This window comes from Bos grunniens, chromosome 1, assembly GCF_055505025.1.
Source record: "Bos grunniens cultivar Pamir isolate PY7600 chromosome 1, Bosgru_T2T1.0, whole genome shotgun sequence".
Classification (NCBI taxonomy): domain Eukaryota; kingdom Metazoa; phylum Chordata; class Mammalia; order Artiodactyla; family Bovidae; genus Bos; species Bos grunniens.
In genome coordinates, this window is record NC_141165.1 from 87760834 (window position 1) to 87775092 (window position 14259).

At 46.2% G+C, this 14259-nt stretch overlaps 1 protein-coding gene across 3 annotated transcripts in view; it reads left to right on the plus strand.

Annotated features, from left to right (window-relative positions):
* SLC12A8 (solute carrier family 12 member 8) overlaps nucleotides 1-14259 on the plus strand; it is a 144361-nt gene that overhangs the window by 94490 nt on the left and 35612 nt on the right. For 2 of the 3 annotated variants that reach the window (XM_086402061.1, XM_086402042.1), the window contains exons 7-8: nucleotides 7403-7490; nucleotides 9034-9121. The exons of the other annotated variant lie outside the window; for it this stretch is intronic. In XM_086402061.1, the coding sequence (XP_086258187.1) occupies nucleotides 7403-7490; nucleotides 9034-9121 (176 nt within the window). The remainder of the gene's footprint in view (nucleotides 1-7402; nucleotides 7491-9033; nucleotides 9122-14259) is intronic. 3 annotated transcript variants of the gene reach the window in all.

The window sequence follows — 14259 nt, forward strand, 5'->3', positions numbered from 1 at the left end:
GAGGGGAAATGCCCTGGACCAGGACAGACTAGTGATTCAGAACTGGGGACGGAAATTGCTGTAGGAAAACCAACGTGTGGTGCTGATTATAACTGATTATAAGTAGGGCTGATTATAACTAAGTTCAGCACTCTTGTGGGGGCGGTAGCCCCAAATTAATCATGCTGTTGCTCTGGTTTAAAAAGAAAAATCCAAAAAGAGCATGGGTGTTAGGAGGAAATGGAGAGACTGTATGATGTGGAGGAAATAACATGACTTGAATTAAGGAAACTTCAACATGAGTTCTGCTGGTTTTGCAAGCAGCTAGCTTGAAAACATGATCAAAATTGCTTCCTCTTTTGGGGTCTCAGTTGCCTCATCTGTGAAATAAAAGGCCAGAGTCGATGATCTCTAAGATACCTTCCAGCTTTAAGAATTGATGATTCTAAATAACCACTTTAAAGATTTTTAGGAAGCCTGCCAAAAAGAGGATAAAGATCAAATAGGAATTACAAAATGGACACTTGGTGTTTTCCAATGATTAAAGTGTTTCATTTTTTTAAAAAAAGTGTTGAATGTCAAATAAGTTTTGGGAAATAGTATGTGCTACATTTCTCTTCTTACAAATGGACAATGAAAATTAGAATGTTGTATGGTAAGGCAATGGCACCCCACTCCAGTACTCTTGCCTGGAAAATCCTATGGACGGAGGAGCCTGGTAGGCTGGTAGTCCATGGGGTCGCTAAGAGTCGGATACGACTGAGCAACTTCACTTTCACTTTTCACTTTCATGCATTGGAGAAGGAAATGGCAACCCACTCCAGTATTCTTGCCTGGAGAATCCCAGGGATGGGGGAGCCTGGTGGGCTGCTGTCTATGGGGTCGCACAGAGTTGGACACGACTGAAGTGACTTAGCATGGTAAGTCCAGCAGTAAGAATCTCTCTGATCTTGTTTAATCAAGGTTTTTCCCACTGATACGTTTTTTAACTGTGGAACCTTTTTTTAGGGGGCATTATTTGTAAATATCACTGTGAAATAGTACTTATTCTACTATTCCTCCACTAAATCTAACTCTAACATTAATAATATTTTTAAATTGTAACAGAAGCAGAAAGGTAACTAGGGAATCTCTATAATACCTGATTAGTATGGGTGAATATGAAATCAAAATAACTTTTCTAGATCTAACTGGTAAGCAAGACATTTATAGTCCACCAGAACTAGAGATCATCTGCTCAAGAATTGTGTAGTCGTGCAAGGGCAAAATTCTGGGAGTAACAGTGTGCAAACCAATCTAATAGGTGTGCCCGGAACACCCACAGGAGTCACCCCAAGGCTTCCTGTCTGGAGTGCAAGTTACTGCCATTTCCTTGTCTTGGGAGTTCTGTGTTCACGGTACTGACTGCCTATTTTCTGGCTTGCCTGTTTTGTCTCACAAGCCCACTTCCTGGCTGTCTGGGTCTGGCCCATTCCTGAGGGTGGCCTGTGTCAGTGTCAGCTGTTTCTGCTCCCACTGAGCAGGATTCCCACGTGCCCCATACCAGGCCAGCTAGTAGGACCTCTAATTAAAGGCAGGGTCATCACTGTGCAAGGGATTGTGGAGAGAGAAGAAAAGGGCGTTTGTTTGTTATGAATACAGAACCTTTGGGAAGCAGGAAGCCATTACGATTAATCAATCACTTTCCTAGACAGAAGCGCCTATGGCAATGGAGTTCTTGTGGCTCCTTATTTCTAGAGTTTTGTAAATGATCTGAAGGAAGGAGTACATAAAGACATGACAAACTAGAGGAGGTACGGAAATGGCAAAGAATGCATGGCAGTATGTAACTTTGCAAAGCTGAGTGAATGGGCATAGAACTGCCAGGGGCTTGGGGGCAGAATGAAGTCATTGCCGAAGGTAGGAAGCCAGGCAGGTAAGACACTGGTAAACCTGGTGACAGGTGAGAACCTTGGCAGAGGTTCAGCATTTGGGAGGTTCAGAAAGCGGAGGTGTTAATGGACGAAGTTAGTGGGGCCTGAGTATCAGGTAGACATGGGGATCTGGCCAGGGCTGGCCTTGGCCGTCAGACTGTTCTAGCAACAAAGGACATGGTCCCGTGAGCTGTGGTCAGAGTAAGGCAGGTCCTCGGCCTTGCTCTCTTAATCTAAATAAAACCTGTATGTGATTTAAAAAATAAAAAAAAATAGTGCAGAGGTGCTTGTAACGTAAAGCAGTAGTCTCTCAGCCTGCCCTCCCTCCTCCACCAACCTGACCACCCAAAGAACCCCTCTACAGGGGCAACCATTTGTAGTCATTTTAGTACTTCAGGAGCTAACTGCATTACCAAGCAACATGCCTACATCTGAGCTTCCCTGGTGACTCGTTGGTAAAGAATCCGCCTGCAGTGAGGGATCCGCAGCTGGTGTGGGTTGGATCCCTGAGCTGGGGAGATCTCCTGGAGGAGGGCATGGCAACCTGCTCCCGTATTCTTGCCTGAAGAATCCCATCGACAGAGGAGCCTGCTGGGTTATGGCCCAGAGGGTCGCAAAGACTTGGATACAGGTGAAGCGACTTAGCCTGCATGTACATGCTTATATCTATAACTTGACAGTCAAAGTCACATGTAATTTATTGACTCCATGGTAAGAAATGTAGAGGGTTTAGCTTCCTTACATGTTCCTTTATCCACTTCCCAATTTTTAATAGTCATATTTTAATTTTTGTTCTTTTTTGATTATCTTTATAACTTTAAATAATATGCTTAAGTCTGTTATCCATCCTAGGCTATATCTCTTCACTGCTTATTGTTTGTGTGGAAAATTAATATTCTGTGTTGTGTTTTAAGATTAATGTATTAGGGTCATATTTATTTCATGTGTAAAGTATTTTGACAAGGAATGTGTTAGTTATCTTAAAGGAATCCCTGATTTTAAGGGATTCTGAATAATCCTTTTATATTTATGTTTTAGAGCAATATCAGGGAAGCTATGACAAGCTGATGACTAGCAGGTAAAGAGGAAAATCTCATGAAAGCTGTAGTTTACAACTTGCAGTGAACAAACACAGTTTCACACCCACCCCATCCCCCACACACACCCCCCCCCACCCCGACACACACACACCCTCTCTCTACTAAAAAATGTTTTTTTTTCTTTTTTCTTTTGCCTTTAGGTTACAAGTCAACAGGTTTTGGAACTTCAAAAACAAGTTGTTCAATATTCTTGGAAATTTCTTTGCTCCTCTTAGCAAACATTTAGAAACTCCCCTTTATGATGACAAAATACAGAATAAATTCTAGCATTAACTTTAAATTTATTGCAGCTAGTATATAAATATTTGCTGGCATTTCCTTATTGACCTAACAAGCTTAATGGCTAACTCACATTTCAGGTTTTCTTATTAAACTAACTGAAGCTTGTAACATTCAGCCAGTCCTGAGTGAAGATCCTGGGACTTTTGTTTCCCACACTACTACAACAAAAATATGAGTGCCTTTCCTCTTTCTAGTTTTCTTTTCTCTTTTCATTTCGTATTAGCTGTTAGCTATAGCTTTATGTCACTTTGTCAAGGTAGATGATATTTGTATTCTACTTTGCAGCTAAACTTAAGTCCTCTGGGCTATGTCTGTGACTCCGTAGCTGTGGTTCACTGAAGAGCAAAGTGGTGGGCTACAACCCCACTTCCTTGGCTGCATCTGACGTGGCCCCTGTGTCATTTAGGGGAGAATGTTCCTAATATAATGGCCAAATGGATTAACTTTAAGACTTTTTTTATTAGTTGTTTAAAGTCATGTCCTATTTTAGTTTCCTTCCTATTTACATGTTGGCTTTCTTATTTACTTCTCCTCGAGTTTCAGTAAGCGTTTTCTCTTGTTGCCAAAATACGCAGTCAGCAAACCTTTAAAATAATTCATAGTGTCCTTTGTGTTGAGTCCAGTCCTATCCAGAGGCATCCCTACTGGGGTCTCCGTTCTTCTGCTTCAGTCCCTGCGGGTTTCTCTGCTGCACAACTGTTACTCTGGGACTTTGTTAACTCCTGACTTGTCACCACTGCTTTGTGAACCTTCTTTTTTTCTCTTTCATAGCTTATATCCTCATTGTACTGGAGTCCTTGCTTTAGTGTCTTCCTCAGAAATGATGTGTGGGAGGTAAATTTTCTGAGCCCTTCTTTGCTTAACTTTACTTTCACTTAATTGGTAATCTGGCTAAAACTCTAGTTTCAAAATAGCTTTTCCACAGAATTTAAAAATCAGTGCTCTTTTCTAGAACTCACTGTTGCTGTTGAGAAGTCTGATGCCAGTCTAATTTTTGTTCCTTTGTAACTGTTGGGTTTTTATCTTTGAGAATATTTAGGATTTCTCCTAAAATGGCACAGTGATGATTTAGGTGTGGGCCTTTATGTTGTTTACTTTATGGGATATTTCAGCCTGAAGACTTGTGTCTTCTTCAGGTTGAAGACATTTATTTCTGTTGTTTACCTGCTTAATTTATCTTCTCTGTTCTCTCTTTCTGGACCTCCTCTTAGTTGGATATTGTAACTCCAAGATTTCTTCTCTGTTTCTCCTATTCTTTGCTGAAAATTTTTACCCCTTTGTCTTTCTGTTCTAAATTCTGGGATATTTACTTAACTTTATCTTCTAGATACTCCACTGCATTTTTAGTGTAAGTGATCATGTTTTTAATTTTAGTGATCATGTTTTTAATTTCCAAAAGTCTTTTTCTTGTTCTTATTTTTTTGTTTTTCATAGCATCTTGCTTTATAGGTAGAATATTCTTCTTGGATGTTTATGGAGCTACTAATTAGTATTTTCTTCAAAATTTTATCCTGTGTTCTGATTTTTATGTTTCTTCCAGCCCAGGTGGTCCTGTTTTTGCCGTGCACGTGTCTGTGTGTTTGCTGCTGGGTTTGTTATACACGTGACTACCTTTGGTTGCTGGCGTGGATCTCCTGCTGCAGTGTGGGGGGGGGTCTGTCTCCTGACGGGGTTCTTCCTTCATGACAGGGTGACAGCAGCACATTTGTGGGTGTGTCTGGCTCTTGAGGAGAGCTTCACCTGGGGTGTGAACATCCATACTAGTAGTCCTGGTTTTTCTTGGGCAGTTTATTTAGGTCCTCTAGATAAGCGTTCCAAGGTTTTCTTTTCCTTTCATTTTAGTACTCTGTATCATTTTATCCATTTTCTATGTTCCAGACATTTGTGGAAACTTTTCATCTATTTATGGCTCCCCCTCCCAATCCTCTTTTTTTTTTAGGCATGCATCCATTTTCCCCTTTTACTATCCTTTTGATAGGGTCTTGGGAGGGAGAGGACTGAGAATAAAGAAAATGTGCCCGACATGCCATTTTAAACAAACAAAAAACATTTAAGAATTACTTCTCCCTTATTTCATAATGATCACTATAGAAAATTGAGAAAGAAGAGGTAAACGACAAAATAAAAAATGATCTGTTTTTCCGTCACCCAGAAATAACATTTTGAACATGTTCTAGTTCCTTTTTCATTTTTCTACACATCTATTTATCTGTTTTTTTTTTTTTTTTTCACAATAAGATCATACTGTATGTTCTGCTTTCAGATATGCCTCTGAAAGTGAAAGTGAAGTTTCTCAGTCGTGTCCGACTCTTTGCGATCCCATGGACTGTAGCCTACCAGGCTCCTCTGTCCATGGAATCTCCAGGCAAGAGTACTGGAGTGGGTTGCCATTTCCTTCTCCAGGGGATCTTCCCGACCCAGGGATCGAACCCGGGTCTCCCATATTCCAGGCAGATGCTTTAACCTTTGAGCCACCAGGGAAGCCCAGATATGCCTCTGAAATGGAAACAATTGCTCTTTTCATGTCACAACATATCCTTGATGTTTTCGGAGGGCTGGTATATATTGAAAGATGTATCATCACTTATTTAGCCAGTCCTCTACGTGTCTCAGATAGTAAAGAATTTGCCTGCAATGTGAGAGACCCAGGTTTTGAACTCTGGGTAGGGAAGATCCCCTGGGGAAGGAAATGGCAACCCACTCCAGTGTTCTTGCCTGGAGAATTCCATGGACGGAGGAGCCTTGTGGGCCACAGTCCATGGGGTTGCAAAGAGTCGGACACGACTAAACGACTAACACACACACACTACCTTTAGACCTTAGATTGCTTATGATTTTCACCACTCTATATATACAAGCTTTAATAAACATTTTTGGATAAATCTTTACTTATGTCCTTGACTGTTTACTTAGGATACAACTGTAGTAGTGGAATTGCTCAGTCAAAATGTATGCGGTTCTCTGCCTTAGTTCAGCATTCACGATAGTCTTTGAAATAGTTCCTGTTTAACTTTCTGGGCCCAAACTTTCACTTTACTCCACTGCACTTGAGTTCCCTCAAGCATTATAGCAGAGGCGTTAAGAGAGCAATTTTCCAAATCACACAGACCAGGGTTGAATCTTAGCTTTGCTACTTACTACATGTGTGACCTTAAGCTATTTTAATTTACCTCTTTTAGCACTAGTTTCCTTGTCTATAAAATGGGGGAAATAATTCTACTTTTCTGATGTGGTTGTTGTGAGGATTAAATGAGATTTAAAAAAAAAAAAAGCATGAAAAGCACTTAACACAGGCTCTGTCAGGTTCAAAGGGTTCATAAATCCATATTGATGGAGTTGGACCCATTCCTCTCCCCAAACCCATGCAAAACGTCCTTCAAGAGCACATTGACAATGCACCCATCCCCGTGGGCTTGCAGAGCACGTGTGGGCTGGATCCACACGATGTTCAGCACCCGCTGTCTTGTTGGTTTCCTGCCTGTGTGTGTTTGGACCACAGCGATGACCTTCCACCATGACTACGTGCTTTCATGAGTGCTTATGAGGAATAGAGTCCACGGTGAAGAGGAGCTCGCCACTTAGCGTTGGTAGCATCAAGATGGTTTGTTGGAATCTGTTTAGAGTCCTTGGCAGCTCAGGAGCTTTGAACACGGCTGCTGACTCTGAATATTGGATGAAACGTGTCCCTGGGGTCCCTGAACCCCAGTGTAGTCTGAGGGTAGCAGAGGAAAAGAACTGTGCTGAGCAGACAGGGTGGGTTCTTTGCTAAGGCTGAGTCTTTCCTGGGTGTTGTCCGGCTGGAAGGCAGAGCTCAGAGCTCAGCATGTGGCCTTGGGACCTTTGTGTGGCCTGCCAGCCGCCTCCCTGGCCCTCATTACTTTGCACTGGGCCATAAGATGCTTTTGTCGCTAGTCGAGCTCTCCTCCTGAGCATCAGCCAACCCACAAAAGTCCCTTTCACGCCTTGAGGATGCCTCCCTAGTTGCCAGGGGAGACTGAGAAGTGCACTTTGCAGAGCCGCAGATGGGAGGGCATGCCCGAGGATCCCTTCCAGAAGAGGCCCCGAGGAGGGGAAGGTGATGTGTGGAGGATGCTGCTCACCCTTCTCTCCTGTCTGGGTGTCTTTCAGGAGTCATGGCCGGCTTCAACATGGGGGGCGACCTCAGGGAGCCTGCTGCCAGCATCCCCCTGGGCTCCCTAGTAGCCGTTGGCATCTCGTAAGTTCCCCTTGTGGCAGTCAGCTGGAGAGAGGGAGAGAAAACCCAAGGCAAAAGAGGGGATTGCTCCTTTTGTTCTAAGAGTGCCCTGTATGTGACCAATCTATTCTATATTCCAATCCTCCTTTTAACGCTCAGCCAGCTGGAAAATTCACGTCTGGTGGGTTTAGATACTCGCCCTTTCATCCCTCCTGCCTGGGAATCCAGCAAGGAAGGGGGTCATTAAAGAAGGTGGACTCCTTTCTTTCCTTTTCCCTCAGCCTCCTGCCCCTCCCCTTCCCCACCCCCATTTTGAACTTGGGCATTTTGTAACCATTGAGTTTCCAGGACCATTGCAGGGAATATAAAAAGGAAGAGTTCTGCAGACAAAACAAGATTTGCATACTACACCCCTCCGCTGATTGTCTGCGGGACTTCAGACAATTAACCTTCTGAGCCTCCATTTTCATCTCTGTAAAATGGGGTTAATGAGAACACATGTGTCCTGTCGATTGTGGAGGAGATGCTGTGTGTAACGGTGCACAGTAGGAACTCAGAGGCTGATTGTCCTCTTCTCCCAGCTTGCTTCCCCAAGGCTGCCAGACTTCCCTGTGTTAGTTCACACTGTGCCACCCATGTGAGCAGGCTGGGTGCCTTGGGTCTGGTTCTGACCTAGAATCTTCTGTTTTCTCTCTGCACTACGGGAAGAAGCTCCTTTGCCTTCACTGGGTAGGTGTGAAAGGTAATGAAATCCCAGACATGACAAGGATTAAAGTACCTGCATTATTTTAACCGTGATGTTTAAAAAATATGAATACACCTCTTCATCATTGCTGAGTTTGCTTTAGCTTGTTGTAATGGCACTGTGGCTCCTAGCCAGGCATACAGCACCTGTCTATTTTGTGCTAAATAAGGTGATCTCTCTGGGAAGAAAATGAGGCTGACAAAGATAAGGGTGGGTGTCCAGAAGGAAAGGAAAGAGCCCACCTCATTTTTGGTCACAGCTGGAAGGTCCCAGGAGGAGCCTTTGGCCCATTCTCCTACTGTCCAGATGGAAATGAGGCCCCTGGGTTCATGTGAGTTCATCAAGGTCACAGGGCTTCTGAGGGCAGAGCCAGCTCACTGCTGGCCTTTCACATTCGGCTTGGCTCTCTGTCACCTGGGGACCAAGGAACAGCGGGACTCCAAGGCCTGACAGCTCATCGGCTTGTTCTGCTGCAGGAGGATGGGGTACAGACCTGCCCGTCGACCGTGGCCTGCATCCTGGCCAGCTGGGCTGCTCCCCACCCCAGAAAACCTCTGTGTGTTTTCCTCCGGAAGAGGCAAATGATGCATTTCTATACGTTTATATGAAATGATATGTTTATATATATTTACATGAAATATGCTAGAGGAGAAAAGAGTACCGGCAGTGCCCCCAGATAATCTGGGGAGCCTTCGTGATGGCCATTCTCTGTCCTTGGGGACAGTTCCCTGGGGGAACCCTCAGCCTGAGGAGGGTGGAGTGGGATGGGGTTGAGTGATGTCAGGTGGCAGCCCTGTTCTGCTCTTGGGTTTCTTGCAGGTGGTTTCTGTACATTGTCTTTGTCTTCCTGCTCGGCGCCATCTGCACCCGAGAGGCCCTTCGCTATGACTTCCTGATAGCGGAGAAGGTGGGTGAGTCCTGCAGCCTGGTGGGCTCAGGCTGCAGGTCGTTGATCAGCTCTGAGCAACAATGGCTGCCTCCCCTTTGTGTCCTGGCTGGGGAATCCATGTAGTCGTGGGCCCAGGATTGCAGTACAGCGGCCCAAACCATGGGAAAGATACAGGTCCTTCATATGTATCCCTAGACCTGGGTAACCACATCAGAGAAGACACATGCATGCAGGTGCTAAATAATGCTAAATAATGGGGACACAGGCAACCCTGCATGTCAAAAATCAGAGCAGAAACAAAGAATCTGGTCACCTGAGATCCCCAGCTCCAACAATCCTTCATTATTGCCAATAGCCTCCCTTCCACTATGAGCAGAAAGCTACTCACAAGAAACCGGTAAGAAGGAGGAGGCTGATGAACAGAAAAGAGGGCAGGAAGCCCAGCGCCAAGGTGAGGGGTGGTGGGAGACAGGGTTGGAGGCCCCTTGTCCTCTCGGGCTCCCCAGGGGATGGCCCAATGGATTTGGATACTGCAGCTTTTTTTCCTGAGGACTACACTGGTCTGAAGATGATTAGCCAAGTCCTCATGTTCCACAGCCTCTGAACAGGCTGGAGGTCATGTGACAGTCAAGGACACTCACTTGGCATCTCTAGAACCCAGGAGATTAAGACTTCCAGACATTTTGCTGGAAATCCCCTAAAACTCCTGTCTTCCCTCTGTCTTCCCTTAAGTTCCCTGGGGGAAAGTGGACCCTGAGATTCCCATCACGTATCAGAAAGACGCGCCAGGCCAGGGAGGTGTCCTTACTCAGTTAACTCCTGAGTATCACTGCTCTTATTGAGGAATAAACACCTTTTTCTCTGGTGTGAGGCTTTACAAAGCTGCCTTGCAGGTACATAGAGGGGTGCTGCTTGGGGCAGCCTGGGGCTGGAAGCGCTGAACTTACATTTTAGAGCAGTGTTTGGGCTTGCTTTTCACATTAGTGCAGGTTTATTTTTCAGGTGTGTAGACGCCAGTGTCAAGGTGATATTTATTTTCGGGGGTGGGAAGGTGTCTTGGCCTTACCTTGCAAGAAGGTTTGCAAGGGGGAGCTAGCTGTTCAGGGAGTGAGAGAGCTGACATCCACCCCCCAGGTCTCAGACCCCCCAGGTGAGCAGGGTTTACTCTCAGGGAAGGAGTCAGTGTCCCTCATTTATATGTCTGTGCTTGCTGGTGCCGTCTCACATCTCATCTCCCAGGGGCCTCTTCTCTAACTGTGGAATAAAAAGCTGGGCTCCATTAGAGCGACTCAAGGCCTCCAGGAGTAGCTGGGCCTGGACTGAGGGAGCACCCAGCTGCTGTCCACACCATGCCAGCAAGCTCTGCCCCTTCTTGAGCTGGTTCTTTCTTGTGGATTCCCCCACAGAGGCCCTTTCAACCATCAGAGACTCTGATCTGGATGAAAAGAGTCAAATGATCCCCTGGGTGGGGCCCCTCTCTCCACTAATTCCCTTGTTTTGCAGGGAAGCTAAGAATAGGTGTGCCTGAGGGGGCAGCACGTGTCCCAGGAAGGCCACAAGTAAGAGTGTAAGAACAGCTTTCACCAGCAGCCCAGCGGGGAGACTTCATGGGTGGAGATTCCACCTCTAATAATAGACTTATGCATGGAGGTTGGGGGTGGGGGGACTTGTTTGAAAGGCCACCTGTCCCTAGCAGTGAAACAGATAGGCCGGCCAGCGCTTCGCTGGGGGCTGGGGGACCGGCTAAACCCTGCCTGGTGACAGCACGTGGGCAGGTCACTATGCACACAGCAGGTGAGAGGTGGAAAATGGGTTTTTGGAGAGGACACAAGACTGTTTCCCGGAACAGGCAGTTGTAAAGCCTGTGCAAGAAAGAAAAGATAGTATCCTTGGTTGTAAGTAGCAATCAGAGGTCGATGCCACAAGTGTGGGAACAGGGACGGAACCGCTCAGGGCAGCTCCGCAATAGCGGCTCCCTGGTGTGCTGCCCACTCCATGCCACCCTCGGGTCCCACAAAAAGAGGACCAAGTGAGATTCTTCTGAAAGCCACGAACCCTGGCTTTTCTTTCTTGCCCTCCTTGGCACTGACTGGGCTGCAGCAGCGGGGACTGTACTTAGGGAGTAAGCTGGGCCACAGGCAGCTGCACTCTCGGCACCTGGAGGACAGAAGGGTGAGGCCTGAGAGGCTGGCGGGTGTGGTACCCTGCCCCCCTGACGTGGTGTGTAATAAACTGTTCATCCCCCAACTCTGCCCCCTGTCTTAGCTGTGGCCTGGTCCTGAGCTGGCCCATCTCTGAGCTCTCCTGGGCTCCAAGAAAGCAAGACCTCTTCCTTCTGGTCTGTGTGCCCTGAGGGTCTCGCCTGGGCCCAGACCTGGGGCCTCCGCCCCTTGACTCTCCTCCTAACGAAGCAAGCGCCTCTGAGCATTTCCTTCTCTTTCTCTCAGGCCTTTTCTGCCAGAACAATTATCCTCAGCGGCTGCCGGCTGCCCTGGATTCCTTTCTACTGACCTGCAGCTGGTCAGTTCATCTGTTTCTTTCTGGGTTTCCTGCCGCTCCTCTGATCTATTTCTAATTATTTGGCTTCCCAGCCCATGGTTTCTCTCAGAAATTTCTTTTCACTTTATATCCCTACCCCAGAGGAACTTTTCCCTGGCTGTCGGGTGTTAAGCTTTCTAAAAACTCTTGACTATGTCGCAATGACTGAGGCCCTATGTGTGAGGCACAACCCCCGGTGCGCGGTTGACGCTTACTGCATTTTGATTCCCCGACACACTCCTATGGGTTTCCCAGGTGGCGCTAGTGGTAAAGAATCGACTTCCCAATGCAGGAGCAGGAGATGTGGGTTTGATCCCTGGGTTGGAAAGATCCCCTGGAGTAGGGAATGGCAGGCCACTCCAGTATTCTTGCCTGGAAAATTCCATGGACAGAGGAGCTTAGTGGGCTACAGTCCATGGGGTCGCAAAGAGGTGGTCAGAACTGAGCGACCGGACACAGACATACTCCTATGGGGATATCTTTACAGACAGTGCACATTTTCAGGTGGGGACATTTTTTCCCCCTATTAATCCACATGTTAAACTGAATAGGAAAAACCCCCAAAGTGTCAATCTCGATATTATTATAGAAAAAGGAATTGTATAAACAGCAGGTATTAGTAGGGCTAAAATGAAATAGACTGATTGTTTCACAATGAACTTATATGAAGCCCAAGAAGAAGTGTTTATTACACATCAAAAAGACCAAATATTTTAGGAGCCCTGGAGCTTGCTAACTAGCAGAATAAGAACAGATTAGTAGGAGGAGTATCTTCAAAGCATGCCTGTGAAAAATGAGCCATGGCGCAGGGAAAACTCTCATCACTCTTGATTTGACAGTCACGATTTCCCATGTTCATGAGCTGCACATGGAGTGAGGCAGGGCTCGAAGCTGGGGGCGAGCCCGGCCCAGCACAGCCACCCAGCCGCGCCTGCCTGTCCTCTGCTCTCTGTCCTGGACACAGTGCTGCCTCTCAGGAAGTGAAGTCAACCATGTTTCCTTGTGGTGGTGGTTTAGTTGCTAAGTTGTGTCCGACTCTTGCGATTCCATGGACAGAGGAGCCTGGCAGGCCACAGTCCATGAGATTCTCCAGGCAAGAATACTGGAGTCGGTTGCCATTTCCTTCTCCAGGGGATCTTCCCATCCCAGGGATTGAACCCGGGTCTCCTGCACTGTAGGTGGATTCTTTACCAACTGAGCTACAAGGAAAGCCCACATGTTTCCTTGTGGAAAGTGGCTATCAAGTGAGAGAAAAACTTTGGCTGAAAGTGGAGATGTTGGTCACCTTGTGGAATGAGGACAGTATTAAAAAACTCATGTCTGCAGAAAGAAGGAACTGCTTGGGATTGTAAAGGGGTAAAGGTGTCAGGATGTACTCCTCAGTAATGCCAAAGGGCCACAGGAATTGGATGAGGCAGAATGAGTACGTTGGAAATGACCCTATTAAACCCAGTTCTTCAAGAAAAGGGAGTGGCCATTGGGTTGGCAGGATCTTTGAGTGGCTGGAGTTCCCATGGGAGCTGGGATCAAGTACCAGGAACAGAGAGACGAGTTAGTGCTTTTCATCAGTAGTTACTGAAAAAGAAATTAGGGTAGTTCACACCCCAGGTAATATATTAGAAAGACAGCATTTTGTGATGACTCACACAGGTAGATGATAAAAGGGCACCTTTTGGGTTTTCCTAAAGAACCGTTGACACATATCTGCACAAATACTCACTTCCACCTTCACTGGCACAGGTAGTTAAGTTTACAGTCCCAGATAAATAGAGGAAATGATTAAATTCTACAAGGCTTGGGGCAGAGCCACAGAGCTTACTGCTGTACCTGGAGAGCTCTGCTCTCTGCCAGGTATCTAAGCTGTCCTCAGTGCTCCCTACAAGGGCAGATGGATGACAAGGAAGGGGCAGGACTCAGGTGGGGGAGAGAGAGAATGGAGTTGTTACATTCAACCACAAGGACCAACGTTCCGTTTCTTTTTCAGAAAATTGGTTGAATAACAGTTTTACATAAAAGAGTGGCAAGTGGACAGTCCATTTAAATGCAGTTGACAAACTGGACCAAGCTTCCTATGCCTAGATGGTCATCCCTCTGGCCCTTGGCCCCAGGGCTCTGCAGCGGTCCTGGGGAGTGTTTCTGGGAAGGCTGGCTGGGATGGAGGTCACCGTATCCGGCCACATGTTGCCAGAGACTCATTGAATTCCTGAGGTTAGTTCCAACACTGAGGCACACCAGCCTGGGCCATCTCCTTCCCACTCACGTTCACTGTAAATGGATAGGCTATATATACACACGGAAAAGAACTTTTTACACTCAAATATATGTAACCTTTTGGATAAGAAGCAGTAAACTTTCTGCAAGGAGATACCATGCCTGCCTGAGATGGAGAATTCTCTGAGGGGAGTACGCATTGGAGATAGGGAACCATGCCCAGGGGCTTTCACCCTGACTGCACCTTAGAATCACCTGGAGGGCTTTTGGAAAAATCAACCATGTCTGAGTCCCACTCTGTAACAATTATAGCAGAATCTTGGGGTGACTTGTGTGTATAATCAGAGTGGAGGACTACTGGGTCAGATTTTCAAAAAGCTTTTGATAAAATTTTATTACAGAGTCCT